Genomic DNA, 22303 nt, shown 5'->3' with positions numbered 1-22303 from the left:
GCTCAGGAATTCTGGGAGTTGAAGTCCACAAGTCATGAAGGGGCCAAAGTTTCCCCCATGCTGGCTCAGGAATTCTGGGAGTTGAAGTCCACGAGTCATAAAAGAGCCAAGGTTGCCTATCCCTGCATTAGGGCTACCATATATCAGTTGCAAACATATCCAGGCAACCACTAGATGGGCAGCCAGTACTTTGCCTGCTGCCTGATGATAATCCAGATTTTTACAACCCAGATCTGATGCTCTACCATTGGCCCCTTAGCTGGGATAGAGAATTCATTGTCTTCCAGGTATTTTAGACTTTAAACCAAGGGCCAGAGATTGTGAGAGCTGAAGTTCAAAGCCCCCCGAAAGGCCTCACCTCTTCAATTCCTATTTTGCAGGATCACTGGGAAGAAAGAAGCTTTATCCTTTTTTCTTCTCCCAGCCAATGGAGCTAGTCCTCAAATTACAACCAAGTTGTAAGTCAAGGACTACCTGTATACAGTGCAGGTCTTTATGGGTTAAGTAGAGAAAATACAAATAGAGTAGCCTTCGGTGTGCTCATCACAGCAAGTATTGATTCATAAATGGGCTGCCAAGTGTTGAATCAGCTAAAATTCCCCAAGATCTTTCAACGGGAATTTTGCTGAAATTTTGCTCACTAGGCTTATTGTTGACTAAGGTCTGAGGCTCTGAGGCAGAGGATGTGCCTGAGAGAACACAATGAACCAACGTTGGCCACTTGAAGATGAGTAGACTTCACGTCCCAGAATTCCCCAGCCAAGCCAATTCTGGGAGTTGAAGACCACCCATCTTCAAGTGTTCACGGTTGAGAAACACTGCAATAAACTTATTTCTGCTCTATTGTTCTCCTGTTGAGGCTGTGTCTTCACCAGCTTCATACTAGCTGGCAATTTCTGGTTCTTTTTTTTTCTTCTTCTCCTATACAACCAACATTAAAGAAGCTTCTAATCAAAGAGAGAAGCAACCTAGAACTGAGGAGAAACTTCCTGACAGTGAGAACAACTAACCAGTAGAACAACCTGCCTCCAGAAGCAGTGAATGCTCCAACACTGGAGGTTTTTAAGAAGAGACTGGACAGCCATTTGTCTGAAATGGTATAGGGTTTCCTGCCTGAGCAGGGGGTTGGACTAGATGACCTCCAAGATCCCTTCCAACTCTGTTATTCTATTCTATTCTATTCTATTCTATTCTATTCTATTCTATTCTATTCTATTCTATTCTATTCTATTCTATTCCATTCCATTCCATTCCATTCCATTCCATTCTATTCTATTCTATTCTATTCTATTCTATTCTATTCTATTCTATTCTATTCTATTCTATTCTATTCTATTCTATTCTATTTTTATATAAAGGTCCCTTCCAACATCATCATCATCATCAGTATTATTAGTATTAGTATTATTAGTATTATTAAATCCTCCCATCCTCCAGTTCTTCAGTCAGAACTGAAGAAGCTTCTTGGATGAGAAGTGAAATGTTTTCAAGGCAACCCCCCCACACACACTCCCACACACAAGAAAGTCCAGTTGCCTTTTGAAAAGCACCTTTGGGACAACCTGAATGATTGAGAATCCCCATAGAGATCTATTTGAGAACTCTGCTTAAGAAGAATCAGACGGTCTATCTGCTGCTTTCCGAGATCCATTACTATTTCTTCATTGAGGCTAACTGAACCCAGTGGGACGGTATAGCGGGAGAGATAAATCCGGTCAATATCGTTTCTCATGAGATGAGAATGAAACAAAGAGAAAGCGTTGAAGTGTCTTATTTCAAACAGTAGCTTCAGTATCTGCATTGTGATCAGCCAATCAATAACCCTAACTCCTTCCATAAACCCAAAATAACGAAATCACCACGGAAGTGCAGTTTGGTGCTTAGATAGCCTAGTTTGCATTACTGCCACACATCTTTTTCTCAGCCATGTCATAAATCTCCTAACTGAAATTAAAAGTATCTACGTCTTCTTCTCCCGTATTGCCTATTAAAGGCTTTCTGTGCCTGGATGTTCAGAAGATTGTCCCGTCTTTTCATATCTCATTTTGACTTCAGCTCTTTTCTTTTCCTTACCACTTGCTAAAAAATGTTCCTGTATTGGTAGAACTCATATATATTGAACAAAAGAGAATATTTGTAGATCAGAGCTGAACTGTGGGGTCCTTGGTGCTCTCTTGAGCTTGGTTGTTTTCTTGCAGACGTTTCATTACCCAACTAGGTAACATCATCAGTGCTAGAAGGGAGTGAGGTTTGTGGAATGGAGGATGGAGGAGGAGGAGGACTGGGAGGTCCTTGGTGCTCTCTGAGATTATTGCTTTCTTGCAGACATTTCATTACCCAACAAGGTATCATCATCAGTGCTAGAAGGGAGTGGGGTTTGTGGAATGGAGGATGGAGGAGGAGGAGGAGGAGGAGGAGGAGGAGGAGGAGGAGGAGGAGGAGGAGGAGGAGGAGGAGGAGGAGGACTGGGAGGTCCTTGGTGCTCTCTGAGATTATTGTTTTCTTGCAGACATTTCATTACCCAACTAGGTAACACCATCAGTGCTAGAAGGAAGTGGAGTTTGTGGAATGGAGGATGGAGGACGAGGAGGAGGAGGACGAGGATGAGGACTGGGAGGTCCTTGGTGCTCTCTGAGATTATTGTTTTCTTGCAGACATTTCATTACCCAACTAGGTAACATCAGTGCTAGAAGGGAGTGGGGTTTGTGGAATGGAGGATGGAGGAGGAGGAGGAGGAGGAGGAGGAGGAGGAGGAGGAGGAGGAGGAGGAGGAGGAGGAGGAGGAGGAGGAGGAGGAGGTGGAGGAGGACTGGGAGGTCCTTGGTGCTCTCTGAGCTTGGTTGTTTTCTTGCAGACATTTCATTACCCAACTAGGTAACATCATCAGTGCTAGAAGGAAGTGGTGTTTGTGGAATGGAGGATGGAGGAGGAGGAGGAGGAGGACTGTGGGGTCCTTGGTGCTCTCTGAGCTTGGTTGTTTTCTGGCAGACATTTCATTACCCAACTAGGTAACATCATCAGTGCTAGAAAGGAGTGGGTTGGGATGTTCTTGATTAGGCTGTTGCTTACTGAGTTAGTAGCTCCTTGATTGGGGTATTGTTTACTGCTTAGTGTTGGTCTCTGCTTATCTGAGTGTCAGGAAATGCTGTGGTTGTTTGCTTGCAGACATTTCATTACCCAGCTAGGGGATTAAGGTCTGGTGTTAATTAATGCTTCTTTACTGCTTACTTGTTGGTCTGGTATTAATTGATTAAGGAACTACTTACTCAAACAATCAAACAGTAAACAACATCCAGTTAAGTAACTACCATGAATCAACACTCTTACCAACACTGAAACGATAAATATATAAATACCTACCTCCCTGCTAGAACTGATGATATTACCTGGTTGGGTAATGAAATGTCTGAAAGAAAACAACAAGGCTCAGAGAGAATAACCATATAACAGAGTCGGAAGGGACCTTGGAGGTCTTCTAGTCCCACCCTTGCTCAAGCAGGAAACCCTATGCCATCTCAGACGAATGGTTGTCCAATCTCTTCAGCGTTGGAGAATCCACAGCTTCTGGAGACAGGTTGTTCCACTGATTAATTGTTCTCACTGTCAGGAAATTTCTTCTTAGTTCTAGGTTGATTTGCGCCTCGATTACTTTTCATCCCTTGTTTCTTGTCCTGTCTTCAGATGCTTTGGAGAATAGGTTGATCCCCCTCGTCTTCTTCACGGTAGTCCCTTAGATATCAGAAGGTTGCAATCATGTCACCCCCTAGTCCTTCTGGAGCACCAAGGACCATACATATCGATTCACACGGAGAATCTTCTGTTCAGAAGACCCTGTAAATGTCTTAGAGCAGGGGTCTGCAACCTTGACAACTTTAAGACTTGTGGACTTCAGCTCCCAGAATTCCTCAGCCAGCTATGCTAGCTGAGGAATTCTGGAAGTTGAAGTCCACACATCTTAAAATTGCCAAGGTTGGGGACCTGTCAGAATCAATTTATATCATATTCATAAATGTATGTTTAAAATGTTGTTCCTGGATTCTGCCATCTCCTGAGGAGGAGGGAACGAATGTGTATTGAGCCTGTATTAGGCATTTCAAAGGAAAAGAGAAGCCTTTTGAACTGGGGGAACAAAAGGGGGGGTTAGGATAGGTAGCATCTGGCTTGTGTCAAGGAAGAGAGCAATAAACATAAAAGGTCCTAAGTTCCTTTTTCCCACGAGAGGGATGATACGAGGTAAATGATGGGGGACTGACCAAATGGGGTTAAGGGGGGGTTGAACCGGGAACTCTTTATAAGGTTTTAGTTTGTAGAACAATATTAAGTCCTGTCTTGTATTCCTACAGCCAAGCATGTCATAGTACAGTAAAGATTCCTTTTGGACTAGATTTGGCTCCAAGAGTTTTGTCTTCCTAAGACGTGGTTTGGGGTGGGTCCTGACAGGACCTCTCCTTTATGCTGGCTGAGGAATTCTGGGAACTGAAGCCCACATGTCTTAAAGTTGTCAAGGTTGCAGACCCCTGTCTTAGAGGCCTTCCACCCAAACTGTATCGTAGAACGGAATAAGAATCTTATTGGTAAGATCCATTAGAGAGCTCCCTAAGGCTAAGCTGTTGATTAAAATCTAGACTGATTCCTTCTTGAGGAGAAATGGCAGGCAGAGTGGCCTAGGAATGAGGTAATTAGGCTGGGAACTGGTGGGAAATGGAATTTCAGATTTCTATACATTAAACATGTATAGAAATGCGCTCTGAGATGAATCAGAATCTTGTTCAAAATCACCAGGACCCTGTTTCCAAAAACAACTCAGCGATGGCCACGGTGAGTCAGGCAGTAAAGAATGGCCTCCCGTTTTAATCTTCCCCTTGAAAAAAAGGGAGTTTCTTGCTGCCAAAGGACTTATTGAGAAATGGCACCTTCGTGTGGTATTTGTATGGTGTCAAAGTTGCTTTTTTGCTTGGCACAGCTGTTTGGGGGTCATCGTCCCTTTCCTTCTGTGCCTTTAGATGGATAGAATAGGAAGAGGCCATCATTAATGGCCCATCCCCTGCTAGGCTCGGATATCTAAATTAAAGCCGCCCCAATGAAGACCTATTTGGCCTCTGCTTGATTAAATCCAGTGAGAGGATCAACATTTCTCAAGGGAACAGGTTCCGTAATGATTATGGCATAATCAACCTGCTCTTTCCTTCCTCTAAGAAGAAATCTGCTTCTCTGAAACGTCATTTCAGGTACTGAATCTGGGCTGCAAGCAACCAGAGAGCCACTAGAGGGCAGCAAAGGAATAGAGACAACACTTTGCCACCCTCTAGTGGCAGACTGAATTATTGCATCCAGGCATTGAAGCCCTATTAGCATTGTTATTTTGGGTCCTGCACTCAGACAAAGAACAACTCATGTTTTTTCCTGATATCTTTTAAATAGGTGTGTGTACAGTGCTGCCATTATCCCCGTCTTTTGCTTTCAAGAATAAATACTATTTTCTCAGTCGATATCCCAAGCAGTTACTTTTCATTGCCTCTCTTCCAGTATTCCTGAGTGTTCACACTTGAACTTGAACTGGAGTATGATAAATGCAAAATAAAGTGGAACTATTAGTTTGATTGGATTTTAAAACCGTTCTTCTATAGGCAAATATTGTATTTGATTACCAAAGCCATGAGTCACTTTTGACTCACACTGAGCTCCTTATCTTTTCACCCATATTGTTGCCAGCCCAGGTTTTCCAATCTTCAGCTTCTCTTGCCTCTGCTTCCATGTCAATCCAACCGGTTGGGTTCACATATACAATTTTGCTTAAATGCCTCATACAACAAATGGCCACAGAAAGGAAATGGCAGTGAGGGTAAATGAGGACAAGAACAGGGAAGAAGCAAGAAGAAAGAAAGGAAACGTGAAAAAAGGAAAACATCAAAACATGGAAGGCTGTTCACAAAAGAGGAAAATATATTAGGTATTATGAAAATATACAGAAAATGGAACAAATCATTTTGACTAAATAATCCTCCTCCTCCTCCTCCTCCTCCTCCTCCTCCTCTTCTTCTTCTTCTTCTTCTTCTTCTTCTTCTTCTTCTTCTTCTTCTTCTTCTCTCCTCCTCCTCCTCCTCCTCCTCCTCCTCCTCTCCTCCTCCTCTTCTTCTTCTTCTCCTCCTCCTCTCCTCCTCTCCTCCTCCTCCTCCTCCTCCTCCTCTTCTTCTTCTTCTTCTTCTTCTTCTTCTTCTTCTTCTTCTTCTTCTTCTTCTTCTTCTTCTTCTTCTTCTCCTCCTCCTCCTCCTCCTCCAACTCCTCCTCCTCCTCCTCCTCCTCCTCTTCTTCTTCTTCTTCTTCTTCTTCTTCTTCTTCTTCTTCTTCTTCTTCTTCTTCTTCTTCTTCTTCTTCTTCTTCTTCTTCTTCTTCTTCTTCCCCTCCTCCCATTTTCCCCTCTTCATTCCTTCCTCCTCCCTATTCATTCTTCCCTTCCTCCTCCTCCTCCTTCTCCTCCTCCTCCTCCTCCTCTCCTCCTCCTCTTCTTCTTCTTCTCCTCCTCCTCTCCTCCTCTCCTCCTCTTCTTCTTCTTCTTCTTCTTCTTCTTCTTCTTCTTCTTCTTCTTCTTCTTCTTCTTCTTCTTCTTCTTCTCTCCTCCTCCTCCTCCTCCTCCTCCTCCTCCAACTCCTCCTCCTCCTCCTCCTCCTCCTCTTCTTCTTCTTCTTCTTCTTCTTCTTCTTCTTCTTCTTCTTCTTCTTCTTCTTCTTCTTCTTCTTCTTCTTCTTCTTCTTCTTCTTCTTCTTCTTCCCCTCCTCCCATTTTCCCCTCTTCATTCCTTCCTCCTCCCTATTCATTCTTCCCTTCCTCCTCCTCCTCCTTCTCCTCCTCCTCCTCCTCCTCCCTTTCTTCTTCCTTTCTTCCTTCTCCCCCTCTTCTTCTTCCTCTTCCTTTAATAATTGCCTCCACTTCACCAGTTTTGGAGTTGGTACATATGAATTTTTGTAACCAGTGACACGTTTTCCAAGAAAAAAAATGTTTTAAGGACTCTGTATAGCCCATTGGCTACACACATCATACCTAAAGCATTGTAATTATATCTTGTCATAAAGACCCCCCCCCCCCGTATTTATTCCTTAAAAAATTGTGATTGCCTCAGGTCCCCTGTACTTAATTGTAATTTTCTGGAGGAATCAGGCTGGGTAAATCTCTTCATTTTTCGCTTTTGTTGGTCTCTATGGAAGCAACGAAAAAATAGGATTACTTTGATCTCCCTGCGTTAAATGGCATCTCCAAGCATGGACCTTGTTCGGTTGAATGAAATTTCCGATAAAATTCCATTAACTTATCGTTTGTTGATTTTTCTGTGAATTGTCTTTCGGGAGTGCAGCTTTAGCACTAAAAGACAAGAGGTGATTTGTTTCAGAAGATCAATGAGAAGCACCGTCAACTGAGAGAGAAAGTCTGCAATTAGTTGCTTGGTCAGAGCCCATTAGGGTTTTAATACTGTGTAGCCTCGCTGGGCTGCATCTTGCAAGTCAGAAAAATGAAAACGCAGCATATGAGCAGTGCAAAGTCCGTCCTTGCATATAATGAGCCCTGAGCCTTGCCGCTGCTATGCTCGATCTGCACGGACAGAATTCCGCCCTCTACATACAAATCAGGAAGAATGATGGGATGCCACTGCTAAAGCTTTGCACGGCAAAAGAATGCCATCCTAGGCTTCAAATTCCTTTCAGCCTCAGACCTGGGTTAACAAATGGCCTCCACCTTACATCGGTCTCTAAGCAATAAAAGACAAAGCTGGGTTGACTGTGTAATGAAACGTCTGGCAGGAAAACAACAACTACAGAGAAAATCACAGAATAACAAGAGTTGGAAGGGGTCTTCTAGTCCAACCCCCTGCTTAGCCAGGAGACCCTATATCAGGGGTAGGCAACCTTGGCTCTTTTATGACTCGTGGACTTCAACTCCCAGAATTCCTGCTGGCTCAGGAATTGTGGGAGTTGAAGTCCACGAGTCATAAAAGAGCCAAGGTTGCCTGTTGTGGTGGTTTGTTGCGAAGTCGTGTCCGACCCATCGCGACGACCCTATGGACAAAGTTCCTCCAGGCCTTCCTGTCCTCTGCCATCTTCTGGAGTCCCTTTAAGCTTACGCCTGCTGCTTCAGTGACTCCATCAAGGGGGCCTACCCCTGCCCTATACCATTTCAGACAAATGGCAGTCCAGTCTCTTCTTAAAAGCCTCCAGTGTTGGAGCGCCCATAACGTCTGGAGGCAGGTTGTTCAACCAATTAATTGTTCTTACTGTCAGGAAATTTCTTCTTAGTTCTAGGTTGCTTCTCTCCTTGATTAGTTCCATGCATTGCTTTTCGTCCTGCTTTCAGGAGCTTTGGAGAATAGGTTGACTCCCCCCTCTTCTTTGTGGCAGCCCCTGAGATATTGGAAGACTGCTATCATATCACCCCCTTTGTTCCCTTGGAATGGAAGACCTTCAAGGTCCCTTCCAACTCTGTTATTCTGTTTTTCGTATCGTCTTTTTCCTCTGGCTGTTTTGTGGGTCCCTCATATCTTTTTGCATTTAAGAAACCGCGGAGAGTGGGGAAGGCAGAGAAGAGGAAGAGGAATGAACAAAAGCCTGCTACTCCCACTTCAGCAATGTGTTTGAAATCTAGGGAACACAGGACCTAGAATCAGGGCTGGAAGGGAACTCAAAGATCATCTAGTCCAGAGGTCTACAACCTTTTGGGCACCAGGGACCAGTTCCGTGGAGAAAGGTTTTTCCACGGACCGGAGACTGTGTGGTTTTGTGTGCTGCCTGCATCCCACGGATGGGGCTTTGCTTGTTTGTGCGGACCGGTTGTTGGCATGCTGCGGCCTGGTACAAGTCCACGGCCCCGGGTTTGGGGACCCCTGTCCTAGTCCAACCACCTACTCAAGGCAGGAGATCTTATACCATCCCGGTCCATTGTTGTCCAGTCCATTTTTGAAAAACTCCAGCAATGGAGCATCCCACAACTCCAGGAGGCAAGCTACTTCACTGATTAATTGTTCTCACCGTCAGATAATTTCTCCTTACTTCTAGGTTGGATCTCTCTTTGACAAGCTTCCACCGATTACTTCTTGTCCTGCCCTCAGATGCTTTGGAGAATAGATTTGACCCCCCCTTTCTCTGGGACAGCCCCTCTAGAACTAGAAGAGAGTTATCGTGTTCCCCTCCCCCCCACCCTCCCAAGGGACATATAAGGGAAATTTCCTAAGGAAAATTTCTGAGTTTTGATGTGCCTTGGTTTCCCTAGCTATTTTAATCTTGCAAGTTAAGGATCATGCATTTACCATCAGGAATACAAAATTAGTACCCAGCATTAGATGTCGCTGGGTAAAGCAGGAGCGACGTAATGAAATATGCAGTAAGAGATCTCTTGCTGTCTCTTCAGAAATTTTCTTAGTCTGCAGAAGAGGTTTTATGCTTTGTTTAAATTTCATTTCCCTCTTGGAGCACTGGAGAGCACTTTCTGCATTTCTGAGAGGGTGGTGGGGTTTTTTTGTTTTTTTTTAAAAGGTCTTTAGTGTTTGAAGTGGTATGTTTTAGTTCGGGTGCATTTCCCCATTGTTTTGAATATCCCTATTTTCTCACATATCCATCTGAATATTCCCTCTGAGTTATTTCTTTAGAATTTAATGAAACCTAATGAAATTTAATGAAGGAGAAATTTCCTGAGAGTTAGAACAATTAATCAGTGGAACAACAACCTGCCTCCAGAAGTTGTGAATGCCCCAAGGTCCCTTCCGACATCATCGTCATCATCATTATCATCATCATCATCATCATCATTATTATTATTATTATTATTATTATTATTATTATTATTATTATTATTATTATTATTCAGAGGGAAGGGTTTATTTTGGGGAGGCAAAATTATAACCACAACCTGGAGCCTTGAAACTTGACAGGACATCAGCATTGCCATACAGGTAGTCCTTGACTTATGACCACAATTGAGCCCCCAAATCCCATTGATAAGCAAGGGAGTTGTTAAGCGACTTTTGCCCGATTTTATGACCATATTTTCCACCATTGTTACATGAATCATTGCAGTTGTTAAGTGAATCATGCAGTCATTAAATGAACCTGGCTTCCCCCATGGACTTTGATTAGAATAGAATAGAATAGAATAGAATAGAATAGAATAGAATAGAATAGAATAGAATAGAATAGAATAGAATAGAACTGGAAGGGACCTTGGAGGTCTTCTAGTCCAGCCCCCTGCTCAAACAGGATAACCTATACCATTTCAGACAAATAGTTGTCCGCTCTCTTCTTGAAAACTTCCAGTGTTGGAGCATTCACTACTTCTGCAGGCAAGTTGTTCCATTGATTAATAGTTCTAACTATCAGGAAATTTCTCCTTAGTTCTAGGTTGTTTCTCTCCTTGATTAGTTTCCATCCATTGCTTCTTGTCCTGCCTTCAGGCGCTTTGGAGAATATTTATTTATTTATTTATTTTATTGGATTTGTATACCGCCCTATTCCCGTAGGACTCAGGGCGGTTTACAGGGAAGTTAAAAGCATGAATACAAAAAATTAAAAACAAATAAAACAATTAAATTAAATTCAAGCCCCAAGAGTAAATCTAAAACCCAGTTAAATTAACAACCCCACAGTCTGGACCAAACAGATAGAAGAGCCAAGTTTTCAGGTCCCGGCGAAATGAGCGAAGAATAGCCTGACTCCCTCTTCTTTGTGGCAGCCCCTGAGATATTAGAACAATGCTATCCTGTCCCCCCTCGTCCTTCTCTTCATTAAACTAGACATACCCAATTCCAGCAACCGTTCTTGGTATGTTTTAGCTTCCAGTCCCCTGATCATCTTTCTTGCTCTTCTCTGGACTCCTTCTAGAGTCTCAACATCTTTTTTACATTGTGGTGCTTGTGGGAAGCCAGCTGGGAAGATTACAAATAGTGTTCAAATGACCCCAGGACAGTGCAACTGTCATAAATACATGCAAGTTGCCAGGCGCCCAAATTTTGGTCACGTGAACATGGGATGCTGCAACCGTCATAACTCATCATTGGTCACCTTATTCAGTGCCACTGTATCTTCGAACAGTCACTAAACAAATGATTGCAAGTTGAGGATTACTTCTATTTTGTGTGTGGATGCAACAATGAGTTGCCAAACCCTGCCTTTCCTCAAGAGAAAAGGCAGGATTATAATTTGGCATGATAATGGAATAACAGAGTTGGAAGGGTCCTTGGAGGTCTTCTAGTTCAACCCCTTGCTCAGGCAGGAAATCCTACCTCATTTCAGACAAATGATTGTCCACCCTCTTCTTAAAAAAGAGGCTGCATTTCTACAAGATCGCAACACCACAACCTTCTCATGTGAAAACGCAATAGATGCCCTTTTTAAATCTTCTGCAGATGGTGCCTGGCATTTTTTAGATGTGGTCTGCCAAGCATTTTTTTTTTTTGCTTTCTTGCTGCATCCAGCCAAAGGATGTAGTACAGTATTATTATTTTTTAAAAGAATTCTAACTGAGGGCCAGAAAGAGTTGTTAAATCTGTTTAGAAAGCTTGTGCTTTTTAAAATAAAATGTGTTATTTTGAAAAAGATGTTAAAAAAACACCCTTTCTTCCCATTTTTGACGACCCTACAACAGGGGTCCCCAACCCCTGGTCCATGGACTGCCACCGATCCACAGCATGCCGGAAACCGGTCCAAAAAAACAAGCAAAGACCCAAGCACGGGATGCAGGCAGAACACGAAACCACTTCCCCTCCAGTCTGTGGAAAAACCTCTCTCCACAGAACTGGTCCCTGGTGCCCAAAAGATTGGTGGCTGCTGCCCTAGACCTGGGGTAGGTAACCTTGGCTCTTTTATGACTCGTGGACTTCAACTCCCAGAATTCCTGACCCAGCATGGCTCAGCTTGGAAACGGCTCCCTTTCCCCTCAGCATGGCTGGCTCAGGAATTCTGGGAGTTGAAGTCCACAAGTCATGAAGGGGCCAAAGCTTCCCCCAGGCTGGCTCAGGAATTCTGGGAGTTGAAGTCCACAAGTCATGAAGGGGCCAAAGTTTCCCCCAGGCTGGCTCAGGAATTCTGGGAGTTGAAGTCACGAGTCATAAAAGAGCCAAGTTTGCCTACCCCTTCCCTAGACCATGGCTCTGCTTCTGCAGTGGCTATAAAATCAACGGGCCCCGCTGGAGAGATGATTGTGCAGTAGGATAAGTCATTTATTCAAGGCCCTTTGGCCAATTCATGATTAAATAACGAGAAGAATCCTAAATCCCTGAGAAACGTTCCCTCAAACGCTCCTGTGTTTTGAAAGAAAGTTCAAAAACAGCTCTTCTGTCAAAATGCATGAGGCAAAAAACTGGTCTAGAAATGTTCTGAGGTAACTGAGAGTGTGCGTTTGGAAAATTAATGGAAAAAAAAACCAGAGGCAGGAAATGAATGCAAGCAATGATGAATGTATTCAGAAGATATCCGTGTCATTGTGGCAATTAATTCTCTGCACTTAGCTACCAATTTCCTCCTATATATGCCTTGATTGTTATATTATTCTAGGGCATTTTAGGGAAAAATGGGACTCTCATAAAAAAAAGGGAAAAATGATTATTGCCGCACTGGGGTTGGTTTTTTTTTTTTTAAATTTCTTTCCTCTATTTGCCAGAAAAATGTTAGAGAGATGTAACTCTGGGGCATTCTGGAGAAGATATTAATAAACACCCACAGTAGCATCCATGTCAAAAGGGTATTTTGAAAAAAAAAGGAACCTATTGACATATAGGTTCTGAAACAAGTGTGAACCCATTGGATAATTAAAGCAATTAATATGATTTTTAAAAAATAAATGGCTAAACATTTGAATTAGCCGACGAGTGTTGCTAATGGATGGATGGAGGGATAACGAATAAAATTATCCATTATCCTAGAGTCTCTTCAGAAGAGATGGCCAACATATAAGTTTGGTAAATAAAAACATCCAGCACCCTATCAGCCAACCACAAGGATGACAGGAACGCTGCATTATTGTTGTGAGGTATAATAACAGAATCTTGAAAGCTTGCCGGAATGTTTCTCTGTCCTCTTTTATATCAGTGAGAATCAAGGTGGGGTTATTTTAACAGAATAACTGAAGAACAGAGTTGGAAGGGACCTTGGAGGTCATGTAGTCCAACCCCCTGCTCAGGCAGGAAACCTTATACCATTTCAGACAAATGGCTGTCCTGTCTCTCCTAAAAAAATCTCCAGGCATGGAGCACCCACAACTTCTGGGGGCAAATCGTTCCACTGATTAATTGGTCTGACCGTCAGGAAATTTCTCCTTAATTCCAGGTTGCTTCTCTCCTTGATTAGTTTCCATCCTTTGTTTTTTGTCTTGCCTTCAGGTGCTTTGATCCCCCTCTTCTTCGTGACAGCCCTTTAGATATTGGAACACTGCTATCATGTCACCCCAGTCTTTCTTTTCATTAAACTAGGCACAGTTTAGACATACCCAGTTCCTGCAACTGTTCTTCATACGTTTTAGCCTCCGGTCCTCTAATCATCTTTGTTGCTTTTCTCTGCATACTTTCTAGAATCTCAGCATCTTTTCATGCATCCCCTTATCCTAAGGCTGTGTTTTCATTTAATGTTTTTAATGGCCGTCCTGCGGACTCTTATATTCCTTTGTCAAGGCTATCTCTGCACTTCTCTACACCCAGCTTCCAACCTTAATATAATTCTGGCTAATCAATCCTACTGCTTTATTTTAAGTATTAAATAGGGGATCAAATGATTCTCCAAAGGACCAGAAGGCAGGACAAGAAACAACGGTTGGAAACTGATCAAAGAGAGAAGCAACCTGGAATTAAGGAGAAACTTTCTGACAATGAGGACAATTAACCAGTGGAACAGCTTGCCTCCAGAAATCATGGGCACCTTATCACTGAAGGTTTTTAAGAAGAGACTGGACAGTCACTTGTCTGAGATGGTATAGGTTCTCCTGCTTGAGCAGGGGGCTGAACTAGAAGACCTCCAAGGTCCTTTCTATTCTATTCTATTCTATTCTATTCTATTCTATTCTATTCTATTCTATTCTATTCTATTCTATTCTATTCTATTCTATTCTATTCTATTCTATTCTATTCTATTCTATTCTATTCTTGTGGTCCATGAATATTGGAAAGAAGCAAGTCTTCAAAAAGTTCCAAACATCTCAGCTGCTTGGTTTAAGTGGAGATAGGGAAGAGGGCCAGGAGCCAACATTTATGGTCAGGATTTTGCTTGGAGTTTTGGTGGCAAAGGATTTTCAGGGTCTCTTGGTTGCCACCTACTGGCTATCTGGATTTTTGCAGCCCAGATCTGCTATACCAGTGAAACAATTCAGTTTTTCGCTCTGCTTTGTTGGCTCATTCACTGCTGCATTACCACTGAAGGCCCTAAACCTACAAGGAAGAATTACAGGTCATCTTTGTCTTACAACAGCCCTGAAAAGAGTGACTTATGATTGTTTTTCACGCTTACGACCACTGCAACATCCCCATGGCCACGTGATCAAAATTCGGATGCTTGGCAACTGACTCATATTTATGACGGTTGCAGTGTCCCGGGGTCATGTGATCCCCTTTTGCGTCCTTCTGACAAGCAAAGTCAATGGGGAAGACAGATTCACTTAACAACCATATTACTAACTTAACAACTGCAGCGAGCCACTTAACAACGGGCAAGAAAGGTCGTAAAATGGAGCAAAGCTCCCATAACAGCGGTCTCACTTAGCAACAGAAATTTTGAGCTCAGTTGCAGTTGGAAGTTGAGCATTACCTGTATAGCCAAGAAGGGCATGAAAGATAAATGTCCAGTATATATATATATATTCTTAATAAACATATATGAGATGACTTAGCCATCTGACTTTTAAATGACAGAATGTTTATTCAAACACCCTGCCCCCCCCCCCCCCGTAAAACTACATTTTTTAAAATCTCCTTGAGGGCTGGTTAGGAGTTAGAGTTGTAAAATTTCTGGAAATTTTGAAGTCATGAGAAAACACTGTTTTTCCCCCGTTTTCTTTTTCCTGGTAAAAATAGAAATTTTGGAAAAATTGAAAAAAAAAGTTCAGAGTGGAGTAGTTTTACAAATTGCATGAAATGCAGTGTACATAAAAGTATTATGCTTGCAATAAAACAGGTAACTACACCCCCCCCTTTCCCTCAAAAGCAACAAAAAATAGCAAGAAACCATTAACCATCAGAGAAATCTTTCCATTAAGGTCTTCATGTTATATAGTTTGAATATCAAATCTTTCCTTTAAGGTCTTTATGTTATATAGTTCAGGGCTCCTCAACCTTGGCAACTTTAAGACTTGTGGACTTCAACTCCCAGAATTCCTCAGCCAGCTTGCTGGCTGAGGAATTCTGGGAGTTGAAGTCCACAAGTCTTAAAGTTGCCAAGGTTGAGGACCCCTGATATAGTTTGAATACTATATCATAGATATTATTTATCATTGGAAATGGACATATTCCACACTTCTTTTTTTCAATTTTTCCAGAAAAAAACCAGCTTTGGGGAAAAAACAACAACAAAAAAATTCTGTTCCCCCCCCCCCAGGCCTTCCCATCTCCAATCAGGACAGAAGAAAAAGGTGAAGTTTTACCAAAATAAAAATCAAGTGTTAGCTGTATTCATATGAAATATTTATTTATTTAATTGGTTTTATATACCGCCTTATTCCCGAAGGACTCAGGGCGGTTTACAGGGCAAAGTTAAAAAACAATATAAGTTAAGGTAGAGTTAAAATAAAATTAAATTAAATATGAGCTAACAGTGTGCGATGGCAGCCAAAAAAAGCCAATGCAATCCTAAATTGCATTAACAGAGGGATTCAATCAAGATCACGTGAGGTACTAATACCACTCGATAAAGCCTTAGTAAGACCACACTTAGCATACTGCAACCTATTTTGGTCTCCACAATTTAAAAAAGATGTTGAGACTCTAGAAAAAGTGCAGAGAAGAGCCACAAAGATGATTACGGGACTTGAGGCTAAAACATATGAAGAATGGCTACAGGAACTAGGCATGGCTAGTCTATTGAAGAGAAGGACCAGGGGAGACATGATAGCAGTGTTCCAATATTTGAGGGGCTGTCACGGAGAGGGAGGGGTCAACCTATTTTCCAAAGAACCTGAAGGCCAGACAAGAAATAAAGGATGGAAACTGATCAAGAAGAGATTCAATCTGGAAATAAGGAGAGATGTTCTGACAGTGAGAACAATCAACCAATGGAAGAGACTGCCTTCAGATCTTGTTGGTGCTTCATCACTGGAGGCTTTCAAGAAGAGACTGGACTGCCATCTGTCGGAAACGGTGTAGGGCAGTGGTCTTCAAACTTGGCCCTTTTATGACTTATGGACTTCAACTCCCAGAATTCCGCATCCAGCATGCCTGGCTGAGGAATTCTGGGAGTTGAAATCCACAAGTCATAAAAGGGCCAAGTTTGAAGACCCCTGGTGTAGGGTCTTCTGCTTGGGCGGGGGGCATGGGGGGGTTGGACTAGATGACCTACAAGGTCCCTTCCAACTCTGTTATTCTATTCTATGCTAAGATACAACTTTTCCCAACCTCCAATTGTCTGGACTTCTCATTCCAGAATTCTTCACCATGTCAGCGCTGGCTTAAGGATATCTGGGAACTGAAGTCCACACACTTGGATGATATCCAGATTAGGGATGTCTAATTTAAGGAAATAACTACGAGTTTAAATTGTTGTGAACTGAACTGAGTAATCTCTTCGGCAAACCTATTATACGTGGAGAAGGATATGTTAATGGAAACATTGGATAAGCACATAACAAGTATTATATTTAAGATCGGTACAGCAATCTATATATTGAGTTACAGAATAGCTGTACCGTTGAAGCTATAATGTGATTATGAATTGGGGTTGGCAAATTGTTGAAAGAGGCTAGACAGAGAGGAAGGATTTTTCTGTAAAATGCAAAATTAAGTAGTGTCATGGGGAAAATGCCTCTTGGCCCTCAGTTGCCTGTGGGATTTTGCAGATTTCAGTTTCATGCTTAATATATACTTTTTAACAGCATGATACGCAGCTTTCTATCACAGCTCTAAATGGACAACTCTCCATGGCCAACTCTCTGTGACCAATTTGCCAAGGCCAAGTTGACACAACCAACTCACTGTGGGACAACTCGCTGTGGCCCAAGCCTTACCCTAATATCGAAGAAATGGTGGAATAAAATCATTAAACAAATTATGCAAATGGCCATGGGGTGTGTATGATGTGGCAAATTGTCCCATTCTAGTTCTAAATACAGGTCAGGAATAAGGAAGCTCAGTTAAGCTTAATGTAAGCTTAATACAGTCAATTCACTGGGACTGAATACAAGATTACATTATTGGATTATAAGTAGTCCTCGACGTACGACCACAATTGAGCCCAACATTTCTGCTATTAAGCAAGACAGTTCTTAAGTGAGTTTTGTCTCATTTTACGGCCTTTCTTTCCACAGTTGTTAATCATTGCAGCTGTTAAGTTAGTCACATGGCTGTTCAGCAAACTTGGCTACTCTGTTGACTTTGTCAGAATGTCGCAAATGTGATCGCATGACCCGCAGGACACTGCACCATCATAAATAGGAGTCAGCTGCCAAATGCTTGAATCTTGATCATGTGACCATGAGGATGCTGCAACCGTTGTAAGTGTGAAAAATGCCATTGTAGGTTCGAATGGTCACTAAATGTATAGTTGTTGTAAGTCGAGGACTAGAATAGAATAGAATAGAATAGAATAGAATAGAATAGAATAGAATAGAATAGAATAGAATAGAATAGAATAGAATAGAGCTGGAAGGGACCTTGGAGGTCTTCTAGTCCAGCCCCCTGCTCAAGCAGGAGAACCTATACCATCTCAGACAAGTGACAAGGAAATTTTTCCTTAATTCCAGGTTGCTTCTCTCCTTGATCAGTTTCCAGCCATTGTTTCTCGTCCTTTCCTCTGGTGCTCTGGTGAACAACCTGCCCCCCTCTGCCTTGTGGCAGCCCCTCAGACACTGGAACACTGCTATCATGTCTCCCCTATTTCTTCTTTTCTTTAGACTAGCCAAACCCAGGCCTTTGATCATCTTGGTTGCTCCTCTCTCAGCTTTTTCCAAGGTCTCAACATCTTTTTTGTAGTATGGTGACCAAAATTGGTTGCAGTATTCCAGGTGTGGTCTCACTAGGGTGGATAGTAGATTGGATAATCTTCTCATAATTGGGTAATAATTGGATAATCTAATTTTTCTCACCTCTCATCTCTCTACTACCTTCTCCTATTGATATATTACGATTTATCAATTTTTGTTCGTAACTTATGATTTATGATCCAAGACGTATCACTTTGTTGTTTGTATGTACACTGAGAGCTTATGCACAGGAGACAAATTCCTTGTGTGCCCAATCACACTTGGCCAATAAATTCTCTTCTGTTCTGGTAACTAACAACTCTGGTAAGAGTTGTGGTAACTACAGATGGTCACTAAATGAACTATTGTAAGTCAAGGACTACCTGTATGGTGTTTCTTTTATTATAGGTAGTCCTCAACTTATGTCCAGAAGTGGGGCCAACAGAATTTCTGTTGCTAAGCAAGGCAGTGATTAACTGAGTCTTGCCCACTTTTATGACCTTTTTTTGCTACAGTTGTTAAGTGCATCACTGAGGTTGTTAAGTGGAACACACGGTCATTAAGCATAACCAGATTCTCCCATTAACTTTGTTAGTCAAGTACGGAAATGGGACTTGTCACAGCGAACTCACCGCAGCCAACTAGCTGTGGGACAACAGACTGCGGGACAATTTAACAATTCTATTTAATTATTTAAAATAAAAAACTATTTAAATTTTTGCCATTCACATTTTATTCTGTCCCTCTTTTAGTATCCTTTCTTCACTGATTCTATGTCACTATTTTTTTGATATTAGTGTAACTTTTGTCCCACAACGAGTTGTCTTGTGGCGAGTTGACCATGGTGAGTTGTCCTACACCAAGTTGGCTGTGGCAAGTTGACCATGGTGAGTTGGTCCTGGTGAGTTGTCCATAGCAAGTTGGCTGTGGCAAGTTGTCCATGGTGAGTTGTCTGTAAGAAGTTGTCTGTGGTGAGTTGTCCATAGCAAGTTGGCTGAGTTGTCCATGGCGAGTTGTCCGTAGCAAGTTGGCTGTGCTGAGTTGTCCATGGTGAGTTGTCCGTGATGAGTTGTCCATGGCAAATTGTCTGTGATGAGTTGTCCGTGGCAAATTGTCATAGACCCGTCAAGGATTACTTGTATTCAATATTTGAAGATATGTTTACAGTTCTTCAATCATGGACATTTCTCTGCCAAGCAAATAAATACAGGATGTCCCAAATTGAAGAGCATTTGGTATCCTTCTGTATAAGAAAGGTCATATTTCCAGATGGGAAAGTAGAGAATTATAATGTCAAGATCGGTGAGCTGGAATCACTGTGAAGGACACATTTCAAATTCTCCATAAAAATCCTCTCTGTTTACTACTATGTGCTCTTTATTGCAATAATATAATTTAGGCAGCAATACAATGGGGAGCCTGTGTCATTAGAGGTTGAATTGGACTTGCTGACATGTAATTAACATTGCTGCTAATTGAGAGTGAGAAGCTAAAGATAATCCTCCTGGGATCTTGCGATAAATTCAAATCTATTACTCGCCCTCCATCTTTTATTGAATATCTTGCTAAACACCAGAAGTTAGATATCAGCCTCTGTGTGGAATATTAATTTTCTATCTCTTTGATCACACAGGGTAGTTTATGGTGCAATTAGAAAACAGAGTTAAATCATCTTGAGCTGTTACAATTCAATTACAAAATTGCCCTTGATTTTATTAATTTCAGCTGGTGCATTGTCTTTGGATAAATAAAAATTAAGTTGCAATGAACAGCAAGGAAAACGTTCACGTTGTCCTTTGTGGAGAAGAGATGTCTTCTATCTGCAGGAAGCTGGATGTTAAATTATGTTTCATTCTTTTAGATATTAACTGATCTCATGCTAACAAACTGCAGGCATAACACAGAATAAAAGTTCAAGCGGAGACAATAATTTCCCTCTTCTCTCGTTATATTTTGTTATGCTAGGGCAGTGAGGACGAACCTTTTAGAGGCCGAGTGCCCAAACTGCAACCCAAAACCCACTTATGTATCCTCAGGTGCTAGGTGGGCGTGGCCCATTGGGTGGGCGTGGCTGCGGTGGTAACAGCAGACTGGGTGGGACTAAAAAGCTCAATCAATCAATTCCAACTTTGCGAGATCTGTTTTTTTTCCCCCCCGCAAGAAGTTGAAATTGATTGATTGAACCTTTTTTTTTTTTGGCACACGGCGGCAGAGGCCTAAAGTGAAAAGCTTTTATAAAACCCAGCTGAAGGCCTAGGACTGGGGTGACGGCACGCGCGCCCACAGAGAGGGCTCTGCGTGCCACCTGTGGCACGAGTGAAATAGGTTCGCCACCACGGTGCTAGGGAATGGCTGTGGACATATGCGTCTTATATTGCAAAGGAGAATCCAGGACTAAAGCTAGTCCCCAATTTACAACAGTTCTTTAGTGACCGTTTGAAATTACAACGGCACTGAAAAAGTGACTTATGACCGTTTTTCACACTTACGACCACTGCAGCATCCCCATGGTCATGTAATCAAAATTCAGGCCCTTGGCAACTGACTCACATTTATGACGGCTGCAATGCCTCGGTGGTCCCCTTTGGCGACCTTCTGACAAGCAAAGTCAATGGGGAAGCCAGATGCACGTACTGTAACACCTGTGTTATTAACTTAACAACTGCAGCGATTCACTTAAAGAACTGTGGCAAGGAAGGTTGTAAAGTGGGGCGAAATTCACTTAATAACTTTCTCGCTTAGCAACAGAAATTTTGGGCCCAGTTGTGGTCGTAAGTCGAGGACTACCTGTAACGTCAGTAGCTTGGCAAAACTATCACCATCTAATTATATTAGATGGTGATATAATTTCTAGGCTGAATTTGGGAAGGGCAACATGGAGGCTCTTGTTTGTTAGCATCTGGGATTCTTCTTTGAGCAAAAACGATCCAATAAATATTATATGCATACAGACTTTGAAATGTCTTTGATGAAATCCCCAAAGGCCTTTGGGCAACTCAGCTGATGTGAGATAAGGGGACAGAGGCTCTCAAGGATAGGAAATGGGCTAAAAAATAGAAAATAGAGAGTACAAACAAATGGGTAATTCTGAAAAGCAATGAGATACACAAAGTAGGGTGAGTGCATTTTAATTTGTGGATAAATGATCTGGAGTTAGAATTAATGGCAAGATGGCCATGTTTGTGGACGGTACCAAATAACTCGTGTTGGTAACACTGGTTCATATTTATGACGGTTTGCAGTGACCCGGTGTCATGTGATCACCTTTTGCGACCTGCTGACAAGCAAACTCAATGGGGAAGCCAGATTCACTTAACAACCGTGTTACTAATATGACAACCACAGTGATTCTCTGTGGTAAAGTGCCACAGTGTGGCAAAATTTTCTATTGTTGTTAAGTGTTAATTTTGTTAATTTTTGCAATCTTTCTTTCCACAATTGTTAAGTGAATCACTGCAGTTGTTAAGTTAGCAAAGTGAATCTGGCTTCTCCACTGATTTTACTTGTCGGAAGGTCGCAGAAGGTTGATCGCACACTGCAACCGTCATAAATATGAATCAGTTGCCAAGCATCTGAATTTTGATCATGTGACCAGGGGGATGCTGCAATGGTTATAAGTCTGAAAAACAGTCATAAGTCATTTCTTTCAGTGCCACTGTAACTTTGGACAGTCGTTAAATGAATGATTGTAAGTCGAGGAAGGCCTTACGGTGTTTGGGTAATTTTACACAAACCTCTCTCTTTTCTTTTTGAATTGTTTGCAGCAGAGTCACACAAGATGTCCTGCTCACAAATGTTCAGTCGAATCGCCAGGATGGATGCCTATTCAACATTCTGTAAGTGAGAATATTTCATCTCTTTCTTCTCTGGTGTGGTGGTTTGAAAGAAAGATGGAAAGTGATGTGTGCTAGAAATAGGACCCAAGGACCTAGCAATAAAATCAAAAATGTTCTGAAAGAAGCCTCCCAAACCCCAATGGAGTGAACCTGACACACATCAATCTACATAGATTTCCTTCTGAAATTTAGCTTTAGCAATTTTTGCTCTGGCTGTGAGTTTTCGTAATTCTTTGCAAGCGTGCAATCTGCAGAATATTTAGTTTGCTAGTTTTCAGGACTGGCAGTTCTTGTTTAACAACACTAATCGGAAGCTCTGTCCTTAAGTGACAAGGTTG

General features: G+C 42.0%; 1 protein-coding gene across 1 annotated transcript in view; it reads left to right on the top strand.

The window, feature by feature from the left end:
* DLG2 (discs large MAGUK scaffold protein 2) overlaps nucleotides 1–22303 on the top strand; it is a gene marked incomplete at both ends in the record, with an annotated part of 1055326 nt that overhangs the window by 207054 nt on the left and 825969 nt on the right. Inside the window, one exon of the mRNA XM_083362102.1 lies at nucleotides 21894–21965. Coding sequence (XP_083218228.1) covers nucleotides 21894–21965 — 72 coding nt within the window. The remainder of the gene's footprint in view (nucleotides 1–21893; nucleotides 21966–22303) is intronic.

Source organism: Vipera ursinii (assembly GCF_947247035.1).
Source record: "Vipera ursinii genome assembly, chromosome: 4".
NCBI classification, from domain to species: domain Eukaryota; kingdom Metazoa; phylum Chordata; class Lepidosauria; order Squamata; family Viperidae; genus Vipera; species Vipera ursinii.
The sequence above is the reverse complement of the archived record's forward strand: the minus strand, read 5'-3'. Positions and strand labels throughout refer to the sequence as shown.